The sequence below is a fragment of the Tamandua tetradactyla genome, chromosome 6 (assembly GCF_023851605.1).
Source record: "Tamandua tetradactyla isolate mTamTet1 chromosome 6, mTamTet1.pri, whole genome shotgun sequence".
NCBI lineage: Eukaryota > Metazoa > Chordata > Mammalia > Pilosa > Myrmecophagidae > Tamandua > Tamandua tetradactyla.
In genome coordinates this window covers 69,552,017-69,569,994 of record NC_135332.1, presented here as the reverse complement: position 1 = coordinate 69,569,994, position 17,978 = coordinate 69,552,017, and the positions used below count along the sequence as shown (strand labels likewise).

Here is a 17,978-nt window from a genome sequence, read left to right as displayed (position 1 = left end):
AGTAAAACTCAAGTAGACTGTCCATCTATTTTGTTTCTAGGCAAGATCAACTAGCCAATATCATAGGTTTCTGCAAGTCAGACTACTCTACTAATTTGATTCTGCTGTTCATTATGATTACCAGTCCATCTTGTCTTTGATGATTAAGGGCTGCCACTTGGCCCCTGCCACTCTGAGATCCAATTACCCCCACTGCCTTTAAGGATCCCAGCCCAGTGGTAGAAGTTTCAGCTGTAATTCCCAACTTACAGGCAGGGGCAACCACAGAGCTTTACAAGGATATTGAGGCTCCCCTCACAAATTTATTTCTCACAGCAGTGATGAAAGGTGTGTTCTTTGGACACTCCCATAATGGGTAAGCAGGTCTTACATGATAAATTCACCCTAACATCCCAATCTCTCTAAGTCATTGGATACTTTCCTCTGCAGTTCTAGTATCTCAAGTTCATTTAATGCAGGCCATTTGAGGGTACATCTTTCATCCAACCAGCCAACACATACTGTGAGAACCTTTTTCTAAGTTCTCAAGCCACTAAACTGAAGCCTAAACCTGTGCTTAGTGGGCCCATAGCAATAAATTCAGGCACTTTATGCTCCTTCCATCATTATCCCACACCATTAATATCCATTCCTATATATTTCCCCTGATATCTGTCTGAATAAATTGTAAAAATCACTTGCGTTTTTTTTGGAGTATAGCCCACCTCCCCGGATCATATTCTGTACCTTACCTTTCAGGGTTTGCTGGGACTTCAGTCTAATTATAGTGCTGGAAGCAAAGAGGTGGGTCCTGAGGAGAAATATCAGTGTTTTCCAAGTCAGCTATCACAGTGGAAGTCATTACAGGTTCACCAAGCAAAGCAGAGTTGAATTCTTCAGTTGGGGCATGGAAAGGTTGTTTTTATTGGCAAAGAAGACTCAGCAGACTTTAGGAGTACAATGTCCCCAGATCATCAAGATCTACACATACATCCCTGTTTCAATTTTCAAGAACCCGTTTCTCCCAAACAATGCCCTCCCTTTAACAGAAGACCATGTGAGACAAGAAACTCAACTTGCATTGTAATTTAGCCACTCACATGTTAAGATTCTGGGTTTGGTTTTCAGAAATCACAACTCTGAGGCTACAAGAGACATGTTTCTTTCAAGAGACACAAAAAAAGTTTCAGATGTTACAACCTTTGCTTGGGTGTCATGTTGAAAATGGCTTGTGGTATCGTGGCATATAGCCTGGACACAAGTCCCAGATATTCTTGAATTTATTTTTGATATATCTGGAATTTTCCTCATCTTTGCATTCCCCTCCAAAAGAAATTCAGGGCATGTGGAAAGTGAAGTGCTGGGTACCTTTCTTGGGATCTAGGCAGAACCAATTCCTATACTCTTGGATTGATGAAATTCCAACCACTCGCTTTTCCTCCAACCACAGTGTATACCCAGCATCTAGGAAAGTTCCTGGTGCATACAAAGTAGCCAATAAGTAAGTTTTGCAAGCAAAATAAGTTTTTCCTCTTTAGTAAATATTACGTTTGTTGAAAGGAAAACTTTAAAAATACAGAAAACCAACTAAACAAAAAACATTTGATACCCTACCAACCATGAAACACCCATTGTCAACTTTTTGGAGGACATAACTTCATTCATCTCTCAAAAGTACACACAAATGCATAATTTTACATGGAGATTCACACCATAAATTCTTCATTTTCTTTTTTAAAAGTCTTTTAGGATTTTTTTCCGTATCTCCCACTTCCCATTTTCTCCCTTCCCTCAAGGTAACCAATACTAACAACCTGGTGTATATGCTCATTTAATCACATACCTATATATACATAAGGGGGAGGTCATTATTTTAGAAAAAATGAAATTGTATATATACATTTACTTCATGTAAGTGAGACTTACTAGGTCAACGATTATGAATATTTAAAAATTTTTAATATATTGCTGGATTGCTGATAGAAATGTAAGTTGACATAACCTTTCTGGAAGAGCACATCATTCGTACAGATCTGATTTTGCCAACTCAGTGAGACTCAAGTGACATCTCATTGGTATTTTAATTTGTACTTCCCTGAGTACTATTTAGGTTGAAAATCTTTACAGATGATATGGCCATTTGAAGTTGCTCTTCTATGAACAGCTATCCAGTACAGATGGATTAAAGACAGTGTAAAAAACTAAAATTATCAAAATCTTAGAAATAAATTTAGGAGACTCTGTATAACCTAAAGATTAATGACACCCTTTTAACTAAAAGGCAAACCAAGAATCTAAAATGGAAAAGATATAAACATTTTACTATAAAAGTTGTGGCTTCTTTTGCTAAATAAAAAGATATAAAGGCAACTGCTAGATTTAGAAAAACATATGCAAAACACGTGATAAAGGATTAATTTCTACAACATACAGAATGTTTACAAATTATAAGAAGACTGACAAACCAATATAAAAAAGGCAAAATTATGTTTATGCAATTCATAGATGATAACCTGTTGAATGAATAAAGTATGAAATCTGGATGAAGTCTTTCATTCGTCCATTTTTCTTTAGTGTGACTACTCTTATAATCTCTAAGATTCAATATGGCTAAATGTTTTTTCACACTCATTAAATCTGTATAGTATCTTCAGTGTGCATTTCTGGTGAATTGCTCTAGAAGATTTTCCCACATTCATGAAAATATATAATTCATAAGATTCTTCTTGTGAAATTGATATTTTATTGATTTATTGTTCTCTATATTAACTGACTTTCTCTCTGATGTATTCTTTGATGTACAGTAAGACTTGAGCTACTCCTGAAAGCTTTTCCACATTCATTACATTTATAGGGTTTTTCTCCAGTATGCATCCTCAGATGTACAGTAAAATCTGAGTTAGTTCTGAAGGCTTTTCCACAATCTTCACATTTATAGGGCCTTTCCCCAGTATGAATTCTCTGATGTAGAGTTAGCTGTGATAAGGTAATACAACCTTTCCCACATTCCTTACATGTATAGGGTTTTTCTCCAGTGTGTGTTCTCCAATGCACTGTGAGGTATGAACCCCTCCTGAAAGCTTTCCCACAGACATCACATTTATAAGGTTTCTCTCCACTATGGATTTTCTGATGTTCTGTGACATGTACCATCTGGCTAAATGCTTTTCCACAGTTACTACATTTAAATGGTTTCTCTCCAGTATGTGTTCTTTGATGAGTATTAAAACCTGAGTTACTTGTGAAAACTTTCCCACATTCATTACATTTATACGGTTTCTCTCCAGTATGCCTTCTTTGATGCACAGTCAGCTGTGATGTATTAGTGAAAGCTTTCTCACATTCATTACATTTATATGGTTTTTCTCCAGTATGGGTCCTCTGATGTACAATAAGGTATGATTTAGTCCTGAAGGATTTTCCACAATCATAACATTTATAGGGTTTCACTCCAGTATGAATTTTCTGATGCTCCTTGAGATTTACCATTTTGGTGAACGCCCTCTCACAGTCACTACATTTATAAGGTTTCTCTCCAGTATGAATCCTCTGATGTACAGTTAAATGTGATTTTATTCTGAAAGATTCCCCACATTCATTACATAGATATGGTTTCTCTTCAGTATGAATTCGCTGATGTATAATAAGAGATGAAGAACGCATGAAGGCTTTTCCACATTCATTACATTTATATGGTTTCTCTCCTGTATGCATTCTGTGATGTACAGTAAGGCATGAATAATTAATGAACGCCTTCCCACAATCATTACATTTATAAGGTTTTTCTCCTGTATGAATTCTCTGATGCTCTGTGAAATTTGCTATTCGATTAAATGCTTTCCCACATTCATTACATTCATAGGGTTTTTCCCCAGTATGAGTTCTTATATGTACAATAAGGCTGGAATTACTTCTATAGGCTTTCCCACATTCATTACACCTAAAGGGTTTCTCTCCAGTATGAATTCTCTGATGCACATTAAAAATTGTAGTATTCTTGAAAGATTTTCCACACTCATTGCATTTATATGGTTTCTCTTCAGTATGGGTCTTCTGATGCACACTAAGATATGACTTATTCCTAAAGGCTTTCCCACAGTCATTACATTTGTAGGGTTTTTCTCCAGTGTGAGTTTCCTGATGTCTTGCAAGTTTTGATTTATCACTAAAAGCTTTTCCACACTCACTACATTTATATGGTTTCTCTCCAGTTTGAATTCTCTGGTGCTGATTAAGGCGGGCACATTGGCTAAATGATTTTCCACAGACATTGCACTGATAAGGTTTCTCTTTAGTATGAATTCTCTGATGTACCATAAGAGATGAAGATGCAATGAAGGCCTTTCCACATTCATTACACTTATAGGGTTTTTCTCCAGTGTGTATTTTTTTATGCTGGCTAAGATATGAAGGCTGGCTGAACATTTTCCCACATTCATTACATTCATAAGGTTTTTCTTTAGTGTGAGTTCTCTGATGTTGTATAAGTAATGACCTATAACGAAAGGCTTTTTCACATGTATTACATTTATAAGGTTTTTCTTTATTGGTTTTCTTTTCCAACATAAGTTCTGAAGCTTGCCTTATGGTTTTGCTGCCTTCAGTATCTTTGCAAATTTTCTTCCCAAAATAAGTGTGTGTAAACACATCTAAATTGCCTGTGAAATTTTCTTTATATGTTGGACATTTGCTACAGAGCTTATCTGGTTCTGGGAAAAGAAGAGATTCAAAGCTAAAGCCTCTCTGAGCAGTGGGAGCTTTCTTGCATGTAACTATTCTTGGATTCAAATTACTCTTCTGATTATTTTGCAAACTCAATATTCTATCATTCCATTTCCACGATCCTCCCAAACTGGAATCCCATATGGCATTTTCTGTGAATTTCCCCATTATAGTCCCCTGTGATATATCTTCAGAAATATTCTCTATTGGTAAAGCATCTTTGGTTGCCAGTTTTGTCTCCAAATCTGAGAGCAAAAGAGAAAAATCAAATGACTTCTTTTTCCTCAATTGGGGAGAATCACTAAACAGGATAGTAAAATGGAAAACTGTCCAAAAATGAACATGAGGCTTTAAATGCTTGTAAATTGGAAGTTAATAATATGCCAAATAGAAATTGACATATGTATAAAATTTAAAGAAAAAATGCCAATAGCATATAAGTGAAGTAACTGAAATAAACAGCTCTAAGAGCTGTACTTTATTTGGAAAGAGGGAAAATTCTATATATTTAACCCTGCTGACTCAAGGTGTTTTAATCTCTAGTTTAACCACTTAACAAATAATAAAAGAATTCATAATTATTGTGTGTTCAGAGGAAATTAGAACAATAAAAGATGATAACATAAAGAGTGAACAATAAAAGATTACAAATCTAAAGTCAGGCATGAATGGGGAGAAAAAGAACATAGAACAGGCAAGACACACAGAAGGAAAACAGATGGTACATTTAAACATTATGTAATTACATTATGTATAAATGGACTAACAGACAAAAGACTTTGGATTGGTTAAAAAAAGAAGAAAATCTAAGCATACGTTACTTATAAGAAAACACAAAATAAAAGGAAATAGAAAAGATGACAGTGAATTGGTGAGAAAAGATATGTCATGCAAACAATAAACAAAAGAAAAATGTAAGAGTAATATTTTCAGGTAAAACAGACAAGATAAAAAGCATTATCAGAGATACAGAAGACACTTCATAACATCAAATATACAATTTACTGGGAAGATATATGTTCTAACTTTGTATTCACTTAACTTAAAAAGACATAAAGCAAAATTTGATGGCACTAAAGTAAGGAACAAACAAATCTGCAGCCATGATCAGAGAGTTTAAGAACCTTTTTATCAATAACTGATAAAATAAACTGACAATCAGTAAGTACAGGGAAGATTCTAACAACATGACTTAAAAACATGGCCTCTTTATCTAGAACACTGCTTTCAATAACTGCAGACTTTACATTATCTCACATGCATATAAGATGCTTACAAAATTTGACCTTGTGCTGGAACTTAGAGCAAGTTTTAAGAAATGTGAAAAGACTGAAATCATATAGAGTATGTTCTGTGACTGCAAAAAAGCTAAAGATAGTATTGTTAGAAAAACGTCAGAATGTAGAAACTTAAGAAAACTTTTCTAAAAAACCCTAGTGTCAAAAGATATCACAATGGAAATTATCAACTATTTTGAAGGCAATTACTATGAAAGTATTACATAATAAACACAGGTAATATATCCTGATAGCTCTAGATACATTATCAGAAAAAGAAAAATGGCTGAAAATCAATGATGGAAAGCATCCAAATGAAGAAGCTAGAAAAGATCAGCAAATTAAACCCTAAAAAGATAAAATTTATGAAATAAAAATAAGAGCAGAAAGTTATTAAGCAGAAAACAAACAATAGAAAATATTCAAAGATTAAAAAAAAGGTTCTTTAAAAGGCAAATAACACTGACAAACCCTGGCAAAACTACGATAAAAGAGAGAAGGCACAAAAAAATCAAATTAAGAATGAAGGAGACATCACTTCAGAACCATATTGACATTTAAAAGAAAAAAGGAGGTTATTATACCAATAAATTTAAATTTTAGATAAATGGACCAACTTCTAGATAAACATAACTTACCATACTAAAACAAAAAATAATGAAAATAATGAACAGCCCCAAGATTACTGAAGGACTATACGCTGTAATTAAATGCCTCCCACACTAAAAGTTTCAGCTCAAGATGGCTTCCCTGTTAAATTATATATAACATAAAAAATACAACTTTTCCTCAATCACTACTCTCTTTTGCCCTTTCTGTAAGCTGATGATCTTGCTTCCCTACTATTTTATAAGAAGCTTTCTTAATGGAATGAATGCCTTGATCTTTCCACCACCAGCTAACCTTTATCTGTACCCATCTTCTGCATCTTTCCCTGTGTTACAATAGAGAAAATGGCCTCACTGTGTATCAAAGATAAATCTTTTCTCTTCCATCTAGATTCTATCCCTTTTTCTCAAAGACTTTAGGCCTTCAGTGATTCCATTTATCTTGCAACATTGAATTCTTTCTCTCTATTGGGCATTCCTATCAACACTCAACATGCCATAGAAAGGCCCATCAAAAATAAAACAAAGAAGTTTTTCTTAAGTTCGTATTTTCCTCTAGCTTTTGCCACATTTTTGTTCCTCTTCGTGGAGAAAAAGAAAAATATCATCTCTAAATTTTCTACAGTATCTTTTATTCACTCTTTTAAAAATATGTAATATTTGACATGTAAAAATACAGGTAACACATATGTAAGTTATGGATAGCTTCATAATAAAATCAATACCCAAGTAAACTAGAATTCATTTATTTTTTCCTTTTCCACTAACCACCACCCTAATTAAAGTTATGATAATTTCTTGCCCAAACTATTATAATAACCTCTTAACTGATTGCCTGATTCCTCCAAATTTAATATTCATAAACAGGGTTGTGCCGGTTTGAAAGTGTTATGTACCCCAGAGAAGCCATGCCCTTTTTCCTCATCCAGTCTTGTGGAGGCAGACCTATTGTTTAGGATGAGACCTTCTGATTAGGTTGTTCCCATGGAGATGAGTCTTTGCCCATTCAAGGTGGGTCTTAATCTACTTACTAGAGCCTTTTAAGAGGGAATCATTTTGGAAAAAGCTCAGAGCCGACACAGACAGACATTTGGAGATGAAGAAAGAAAACATCCCAGGAAAGCTGTTTGAAACCAAAAGCCAAAGGACCAGCAGATGCCAGCCACATGCCAGCCATGTGCCTTCCCAGCTGACAGAAGTGTTTTGAATACCTTGGTCTTTCTTAAGTCGAGGTATCTTTCTCTGGATACTTTAGTTTGACATTTCTGTGACCTCAGAACTGTAAACTTGTAACTTAATAAATCTCTTTTATAAAAGGGGATTTCTGGTACATTGCATTCCAGCAGCATTAGCAAAATACAAGGCTTGTCTTCTAAAATCCATGATTAAGACTTTACAATGCTTTCCCATTCATTTAGATTACAATTTGAACTCCTTACCATCATCTACAAAGTACTGGATGGTTAGGCTCCTGTCTAATTCTCCAGTCTTATTTTATACCAGTCCCTCCCCTTTAAGCTAGTTTAAGCAGCTTCCATTTGATTACTAGAATGCATTACATTCTTTTCTGTATTAGGTCCTGTTTCCTTTACCTGGAATGCTCCTCTTCTTCTCTTCCCATAGCTGACTTCTTCTGAACCTTCAAGTCTCAGCTAAAGTATCACTGCCTCAGAAGCCTTCCCTGACCACCCAATCGGTAGGAGGCATTCTCATCCCAATCCCAATTACTCTTTCATGTGATTTAGTTCATCTCATACCTAAACTTATTGTAACCAGTATTTAACACATTTTGCTTATTTACTAATTATCTATATCTTAGAATTAAAGTTTCTGGTCAATCTAATTTTATTCATTATTGGAGCCCTAATTTACAGCATACACATGTTCAATAAATATTGGTTAAATAAATAATTTTTGAATCTCAACTTATTTCTAGTTTGTATTCTGAATTGATGAAGAACGTGGATGGCAGGAGGAAGGTTCCCCCAATGTTTTGACAGGCACACAGATAAAGAATGCTAAACAATACGTAAATGGCTTTGATTTACAAGAATCAGGGATGCCCTTGAAGAAAACACTTTCAGGAAAACTAAGGAAGAGATATAAAATAATGGTGAAACAAACGACAAAAATGTAAAATTAACTAGAGTGGATATTTTATACATGTTTGATGAAAAAGGACTGACGGAATAATTATGATAGTCATGTCCCTAAGAAAGCAGAGTAGAATTGGATGGGACCAAAAGTAGAGAACTGAGAAAGAGAGCAAAAGGTGTGTGTGGGGGGAGGGGGTGAAAGGAAGGGACAGGGTGAGAGGAAAAGAGAAAAGATATCTTTTTCTCTCAGATATTCTTGAGTAAAGCTACTCCCCAAAATATTTCAAATGTTCTCCTCCATCCTTGATTTATTAACTGAAATAAATCCCATCTTCCTTGCACTGATTCACTCACCTGAACAGGGAGCTCTTGAAATTTCTCTTACTAGTACCCAAGGTCCTTTCCCATCCTCCAAATGTGATATCATGTCTGGTTTGGAAACTGCAAGACCTGTTCAGAGAAAATATACTGGAATTTGATTGTGGCTATGAGAAAGAACTATTTTCAAATTCGGTCTCATTCTTAATCTTCTATGCAGAGTGGCAACAGTAGGAAGCTCTAGAGTCGTACTGTCTAATACAGTTGCTACTAGCCATATGTGGCTATTTAAATTTGAATTTCAGTTAATTAAAATTAAACAAAATTTAAAATTAAGTTCCTCAGTTGCACTAGCCAAATTTCAAGTGCTCAAAAGCCATACATGGCTAGTGGTGCCATTACTGGACAACACAGCTACAGAATACTCCCACCACAACAGAACATTAATTATAATGTGCATGTTTTCATTATAAATATATTATATATTAATTATAAATTCATTATAAGTAATGTTTAGTGGTATTCTAGGAATTTAAAAGGTATCTCAAAAGATCTCAACACTATGATTCCACACTTGATGGGATAACAAATCATGGGAATAATCTGAGTTTAGAAAGGAAATGAACACATTGTTTCCCCTATCTAAAGGCACTGATAACAACTTCCATATATTGAAGTGTCTAGAAAAGGCTGGTCCTAAGTTTAGAGGAACTTCAACAATTTCTAGTATTCCAATGAAATATGTATTTCTTACTTTATAATGAGCAGAGGCTTTAGTTAAGAGTAAGGAATAGTATAGCTCCCAACAACATGTCCTTAAGATTATGAGATTTTGATGCCTAATTTCTAAACCAAAATTCAGTTAAGAACTAGAGTCTCTATATTGTTGGCAAACCTGGTAAAATGGATATATACAGAAATACAGAATAAAAGTTATCCTTACCCAGGGAGGCCAGATTCCTATAATTCTCCAGCATCACATCCTTGTGCAGGTCCTTCTGTGTGGGGTCCATCAGCCTCCATTCCTCCAATGTGAAATCTATAGCTACATCCTTAAATGTTACTGATTCCTAAAACAAATATATTGTGATTGCACAGGGACTGTATAAGACATGTTAGGCAAAATAATACATACAAAACCAAAGAACTCCAGAAATCACAATCACCAAATGACTTATGGATATCAACCAGTTCAACAGCTACAAGAATGTATGAATTTCTCCAGTGACAAGAATTTAAAACATCAAGAGGAAGCCCATTCCATTTTCAGAGTTTTAATTGTTAGCACGCTTTTTCAGACTAACTCAAACCTGACTTTCTATAATAGCAACATATTGGTTCTCAATGAAAATGTTTTGGAAGTAGATGGTGGAGATGGCAGTACAACACTCTGACATATATACATGAATGTGATTAGAAGGAGAAACATTAGGTTGTATATATGATAAGATAATAAAAATTTTAAAAAAATCCATATAACTACAGTGAACCCTAAGGTAAAACATGAACTATATTTAATAGTGGCATTATAAAAATGTACTTTCATCAATTGTAACAAATGTTCCACACCAATTCAAGCTGTTTATAACTGGGTGATATATGAGAATCCTGTGTGATTGTTCTGTAAACTCACAACTGTTCTAATAAAAAATATATTGTTTCTATTATATTACCTGGAATCAAATATGATTGCTTTCTCCTTCCCTAGAAAGTCTTTTCAACTAGCAGTTACCACTCAAATTATCTTTTCTCCCTCAAAACCTGGGCTTATCTATAATATCAGCTATCTTTTGATACTACTCTACAGAACATGGCTCGATAAAAGATAGTTTGTCATTCAGATGGTGTAAATAGAATACTTTAAGTTCTCTCCTTGAGTAAGAAAAATAAGAAATAATGGGACTTTGGGGAATGTCTTTGGTAAGGATAAAAATATACATATACAGTTGTATTATATATATATATATTCAGTTGTATAAAAAAATAGAAGAATTACTCAAAAAAGTTGTAATGATTACCTATAGGGAAAGGAAGAAATATTGTAGGGGACTTGTCACGGTTAGGGACAGGTGTCAACTTGGCCAAGTTGTGGTACCTGTTCATCTGATTGGGCAAGCGCTGGCCTGTCTGTTGCAATGAGGACATTTCATAGGATTAGGTCATGATCACGTCAGCTACATCCACAGCTGATTCCATTTGTAATCAGCCAAAGGGGAGTGTCTTCTGCAATTAGTGATGCTAAATGCAATCATGGGAAGCCTTTTAAGGAGGACTCAGAGGAGACAGGTTGCATTCCTGCTTTGGCTGGTGAGCCTCTCCTGTGGAGTTCATCCAGGCCATCCATTGGAGTCATCGGCTTCGCAGCCTGCCCTGTGGATTTTGGACTCTGTGTTCCTACCGTCACGTGAGACACTTTCATAAATTTTATATTTGCAAGTGTTCCCTGTTGATTCTGTTTCTCTAGAGAACCCTAACTAATACATCTTGGTACCAGGAGTGGTTCTTAAGGAACAGAATCTTAAAAATGGGTTTTTCTGAATGGTTTTCTACTCTGACCGGGCTCAGAGACACTAAGGACTCTGATTCCCATAATCAGAATGACACTCCCAATCTATGGACTGAGTTGGCAAAGGAGATAGTCAAAATATCATCATTCGATTCTCCTAATGCTTCGCTTGTACGAAGCCAGACTCTTGGGGATAATGTTTTTGACACCTTTACAGAGTTTTGTAGAAATAAGAATTATAGAGATGTTGGTTGGTTGTTGTTAGATACACTGTCTACATTAAAGGGTGAAAGGGATGGGCTTAAGGCTTCAAACAAGAAGCTTAAGTGCCGTCTGAAAGATGTAGAGGTTGCTATGAGTATCCTGAAGGAAAATTTTATTTCCTGTAGCCTTAGACTTGAGATCTCTGAAAATCAGACTCAGAATCTTATTGTTAGAGTAGCAACTTTACAACGTAAACTGAAATCTCAGTCTTGCATGGTGTCTGCCGTTAAAGTGAGGGCATTGATTGGAAAGGAGTGGGACCCTGAAAAATGGGATGGTGACATATGGATTGATAATGATGTTGGGGGTGAGGTTGAAACCCTAGACCATGCTGAGCCTTCTTTAGATAACCCTGTAATAGTCTGCCCAGAGGACATAGCCGCCCCACCTCCAGCCTGCCTTGAGGAATTGGCCACCCAACCTCCTCCTGAAGGGATTAGCCCTAGAGTTATTAATCCTGTTTCACCCGATGAAACTGCAAATGAAAGCCCTGAAGCAAATGGCTTGGAAGATATTTCTAATTCTTTTCATGACCCATCCCCACCACCCCTCTTTTCTTCTAGACCTATAACTAGACTAAAGTCCCAACAGGCCCCTAAAGGTGAGGTACAAAGTATCACACATGAGGAGGTACGTTATATTCCAAAAGAACTGTGTGAGTTTTCCAATTTATATAGACAGAAATCAGGGGAATATGTGTGGCAATGGATTTTAAGAGTGTGGGATAATGGTGGGAGGAATATAAGGCTGGATCAGGCTGAATATATTGATATGGGCCCACTAAGCAGAGATTCTGCATTCAATGTTATAGCTTAGAGCAGTTAGAAAAGGTGTTAACAGCTTGTTTGGGTGGTTGGTTGAAACATGGATCAAAAGGTGGTCAACATTACCTGAGGTTGAAATGCCAGAACTGCCCTGGTATAATGTAGATGAGGGGATCCAGAGGCTTAGAGAGATTGGGATGTTAGAGTGGATTTATCATGCAAAGCCTGCTCTTACACCCCAGGAATGTCCAGAGGATGCACCTTTTACCAGAACAGTGAGAAACAAGTTTGTGAGACTAGCACCATCATCCCTCAAGAGCTCTGTGGTTGCACTTCTCTGTAGGTCAGATATTACTGTAGGAACTGCTGTCACTGAGCTGGAATCCTTAAACACAATTGGGATGACAGGATCCCGAGTTCGCAGAAGCCAGGTGGCAGCACTTAATCACCAAAGACAGGGTAGACCCGGGTATTATAATAGACAACAAACTCAAAGGAGGCATCAAAATTATATGACACGCAGAGATTTGTGGCATTGGCTAGTAAATCATGGGGTGCCTAGAAATACAATAGAAGGGCAGTCTACTAAATTCTTGCTGGAGCTGTATAAACAAAAGAGTTCTAGGTCAAGGGAACAGAAGTCTAACCTGAATTACCAAAACACAGAGTCACGGCCACTTAATCAATTTCCAGACTTGAAACAGCTTACAGACCCTGAGCCCCTTGAATGAAGGGGAGGCCAGGTCCCTATGGGGGAGAAACCTGTTACACTGCCACAAATTTATACTGTTAACCTTCCTCTAAGTCTTCCCCAAGGAGACCGACGGCCTTTTACCAGGGTAACTGTGCATTGGGGAAAAGGAAATGATCAGATATTTCGGGGATTATTAGACACTGGTTCAGAAGTGACATTAATTCCAGGGGACCCAAAACATCACTCTGGACCACCAGTCAGAGTGGGGGCTTATGGAGGCCAGGTGATCAATGGAGTTTTAGCTCAGGTCCGTCTCACAGTGGGTCCAGTGGGCCCCCGGACCCATCCTGTAGTTATTTCCCCAGTTCCGGAATGTATAATTGGCATAGACATACTGAGCAACTGGCAGAATCCCCACGTTGGTTCTCTAACTCGTGCAGTGAGGGCTATTATGGTGGGAAAGGCCAAGTGGAAGCCACTAGAACTGCCCCTACCAAGCAAAATAGTAAATCAAAAGCAATACCATATTCCTGGAGGGATTGCAGAGATTACTGCCACTCTTAAGGACTTGAAAGATGCAGGGGTGGTGATTCCCACCACATCCCCGTTCAACTCTCCTATTTGGCTTGTGCAGAAAACAGATGGGTCTTGGAGAATGACAGTGGATTATTGTAAACTCAACCAGGTGGTAACTCCAACTGTAGCTGCTGTTCCAGATGTAGTATCATTGCTTGAGCAAATCAATACATCCCCTGGTACCTGGTATGCAGCTATTGATCTGGCAAATGCTTTTTTCTCAATAGCTATTAGTAAGGACCACCAGAAACAGTTTGCTTTCAGCTGTCAAGGTCAGCAATATACTTTCACTGTCCTACCTCAGGGGTATATCAACTCTCCAGCCCTATGTCATAATCTTGTTCGCAGAGACCTTGATCGTTTCTCCCTCCCACAAGACATCACACTGGTCCATTATATTGATGATATCATGTTGATTGGACCTAGTGAGCAAGAAGTAGCAACTACTCTAGATTTACTGGTAAGGCATTTGCGTGTCAGAGGATGGGAGATAAATCCAACAAAAATACAGGGGCCTTCCACCTCAGTAAAATTTCCAGGTGTCCAGTGGTGTGGGGCATGTTGAGATATCCCTTCTAAGGTGAAGGATAAATTGCTGCATCTGGCCCCTCCCACAACCAAAAAAGAGGCACAACGCCTAGTTGGTCTTTTTGGATTTTGGCAACAACATATTCCTCATTTGGGTGTGCTATTCCGGTCCATTTATCGAGTGACCAGAAAAGCTGCTAATTTTGAGTGGGGACCTGAGCAAGAGGAGGCTTGGCGACAGGTCCAGGCTGCTGTGCAAGCTGCTCTGCCACTTGGGCCATATGATCCAGCAGATCCAATGGTGCTGGAAGTGTCAGTGGCAAATAGAGATGCTGTCTGGAGCCTTTGGCAGGCCCCTATAGGAGAATCACAATGCAGACCCTTAGGATTTTTGAGCAAAGCCTTACCATCTGCTGCAGATAACTACTCTCCTTTTGAGAAACAGCTTTTGGCCTGCTACTGGGCCTTAGTAGAGACTGAACGCTTAACCATGGGCCACCAAGTTACCATGAGACCTGAGTTGCCTATCATGAGTTGGGTGTTGTCTGACCCACCAAGCCATAAAGTTGGGCGTGCACAGCAGCACTCTATTGTAAAGTGGAAATGGTATATACGAGATAGAGCCAGAGCAGGTCCTGAAGGCACAAGTAAGTTACATGAAGAAGTGGCACAAATGCCCATGGTTTCCACTCCTGCTGCCACATTACCTTCTCTTTCCCAGACCAGAGCTATGGCCTCTTGGGGAGTTCCTTACAGTGAGTTGACTGAGGAAGAGAAAACTTGGGCCTGGTTTACAGATGGTTCAGCACGATATGCAGGTACCACCCGAAACTGGACAGCTGCAGCATTACAACCCCTTTCTGGGGTGTCCTTGAAGGACAGTGGTGAGGGGAAATCCTCCCAGTGGGCAGAACTTCGAGCAGTGCACCTGGTTGTTCATTTTGCTTGGAAGGAAAACTGGCCAGAGGTGCGTTTGTAAACTGACTCATGGGCTGTTGCTAATGGTTTGGCTGGATGGTCAGGGACTTGGAAAGACCATAATTGGAAAATTGGTGACAAAGAGGTCTGGGGAAGAAGTACGTGGATAGACCTTTCTGAGTGGGCTAAAAACATGAAGATATTTGTGTCCCATGTGAATGCACACCAGAGGGTGAGTTCAGCAGAGGAAGATTTTAATAATCAAGTGGATAAGATGACCCATTCTATGGATACCAGTCAGCCTCTTTCCCCAGCAACTCCTGTTATTGTCCAATGGGCTCATGAACAAAGTGGTCATGGTGGTAGGGATGGAGGTTATGCATCGGCTCAGCAACATGGACTTCCACTCACCAAGGCTGACCTGGCTACAGCCACTGCTGAGTGCCCAATCTGCCAGCAGCAGAGACCCACACTCAGCCCCCGATATGGCACCATTCCCCGAGGTGACCAGCCAGCTACATGGTGGCAGGTTGATTACATTGGACCACTCCCTTCATGGAAGGGGCAGTGATTTGTTCTAACTGGAATAGACACATACTCTGGATATGGGTTTGCTTTCCCTGCACGCAATGCTTCTGCCAAAACTACTATCCGTGGGCTTACAGAATGCCTTATCCATCATCATGGTATTCCACATAGCATTGCTTAGATCAAGGAACACACTTCACAGCAAATGAAGTGCGGGAATGGGCACATGCTCATGGAATTCTCTGGTCTTACCATGTTCCCCATCATCCAGAAGCAGCTGGATTGATAGAACGGTGGAATGGCCTTTTGAAAACTCAATTACAGTGCCAACTAGGTGGCAAAAACTTGAAAGGCTGGGGTAATGTTCTCCAGGAAGCTGTGTATGCTCTGAATCAGCGTCCGCTGTATGGTGCTGTTTCTCCCATAGCCAGAATCCATGGGTCCAGGAACCAAGGGGTGGAAATGGGTGTGGTGCCACTCACTATTACTCCTAGTGATCCACTAGGAAAATTTTTGCTTCCTGTCCCTGCTACCCTGAGTTCTGCTGGTCTACAGGTTTTAGTTCCAAAATGGGGTGTGCTTTCTCCAGGAGAAACAACAGTGATACCACTGAACTGGAAGTTAAGATTGCCACCTGGCCACTTTGGGCTACTTATGCCTCTGGATCAACACACCAAGAAGGGGATTACATTATTGTCTGGGGTAATTGACCCTGACTATCAGAAGGAAGTAGGACTGCAACTACATAATGGAGGTAAAGAAGAGTTTTCTTGGAATATAGGAGATCCCCTGGGGCGTCTATTAGTACTACCATGCCCTGTGATTAAAATCAATGGAAAACTGCAACAACACAATCCAGGCAGGACCACTAATGGCTCTGAGACTTCAGGAATGAAGGTTTGGGTCAACCCACCAGGCAAAGAACCATGGCCAGCTGAAGTGCTTGCTGAGGGGAAATGGAACATGGAATGGGTAGTGGAAGAAGGTAGTGATAAATATGAACTTCGACCACATGATCAGTTACAGAAACGAGGACTGTAATGCTGTTTTGTTTGTGTTATACTATTTAAGTTGTAAGATATCAAGTTTAAGAATGAATGTTGCCCAAGGATTTGCACCCTATTATGGAGAGATTTACTGTGCTTCCAGTTATATGCAGGACAGTTGAGTATTGTCAGGTAAAAGAAAAAATGTGTGCTTATTTGTTTTCATTTGGCAATTAAGTATGGTCTAAGGTGATATATATATATATATATATAGGTGCCAAGTTGACAAGGGGTGGACTGTCATGGTTAGGGACAGGTGTCAACTTGGCCAAGTTGTGGTACCTGTTCATCTGATTGGGCAAGCGCTGGCCTGTCTGTTGCAATGAGGACATTTCATAGGATTAGGTCATGATCACGTCAGCTACATCCACAGCTGATTCCATTTGTAATCAGCCAAAGGGGAGTGTCTTCTGCAATTAGTGATGCTAAATGCAATCATGGGAAGCCTTTTAAGGAGGACTCAGAGGAGACAGGTTGCATTCCTGCTTTGGCTGGTGAGCCTCTCCTGTAGCGTTCATCCAGGCCACCCATTGGAGTCATTGGCTTCGCAGCCTACCCTGTGGCTTTTGGACTCTGCGTTCCTACGGTCACGTGAGACAGTTTCATAAATTTTATATTTGCAAGTGTTCCCTGTTGATTCTGTTTCTCTAGAGAACCCTAACTAATACAGGACTAGCATAGAAACCAGATTCTTTTGAATATTTCTTACTTTGTAGATCTGACTTTTGGACCATGTAAATACCTTACATTAGTATAAAACAAAAATTTAAATTTTAAAAAGAAAATACTGAAAGTTAAAAGTAAAAGGAAGCCAATTGGTAACATATTCATTCAGAGAGGAACTATTTTGAGTGCCTTTAAAACACAGTGATTTGGAAAAAAACCACAGTAATTTGACTACATATTCCCAGTAAAATATAATATATCCTGTGGACAGAAAGAGCTGCCAAAAAAGAAAGTAACAGTTGTTAATGGATAATCATATTGTTGGTGGTAGTGATGGTGATGCTCTTCTGTAACTGTTGTGAGTGTGGTGTCAGATAAAGTAAATGTATAATTACATTGAAGTCATGGAGAAGTAGGAAATTTGGCTTGGGAGAAAGAAGATAGAGATATAATATTGATAAGATGAGGTAAAAACACTCTCGTTCTTA

At 38.3% G+C, this 17,978-nt stretch overlaps 1 protein-coding gene across 7 annotated transcripts in view; it reads right to left on the bottom strand.

The window, feature by feature from the left end:
- Positions 1 to 796: 796 nt before the first annotated feature.
- Positions 797 to 17,978, bottom strand: part of ZNF624 (zinc finger protein 624) — a 41,837-nt gene continuing 24,655 nt past the window's right edge. For all 7 annotated transcript variants that reach the window (XM_077166072.1, XM_077166074.1, XM_077166076.1 and 4 more), the window contains 3 exons: positions 9,944 to 10,070; positions 9,037 to 9,132; positions 797 to 4,946 (listed from right to left, as the gene is read on the bottom strand). In XM_077166072.1, the coding sequence (XP_077022187.1) occupies positions 2,740 to 4,946; positions 9,037 to 9,132; positions 9,944 to 10,070 (2,430 nt within the window). In that variant the 3' untranslated portion in view covers positions 797 to 2,739. The remainder of the gene's footprint in view (positions 4,947 to 9,036; positions 9,133 to 9,943; positions 10,071 to 17,978) is intronic.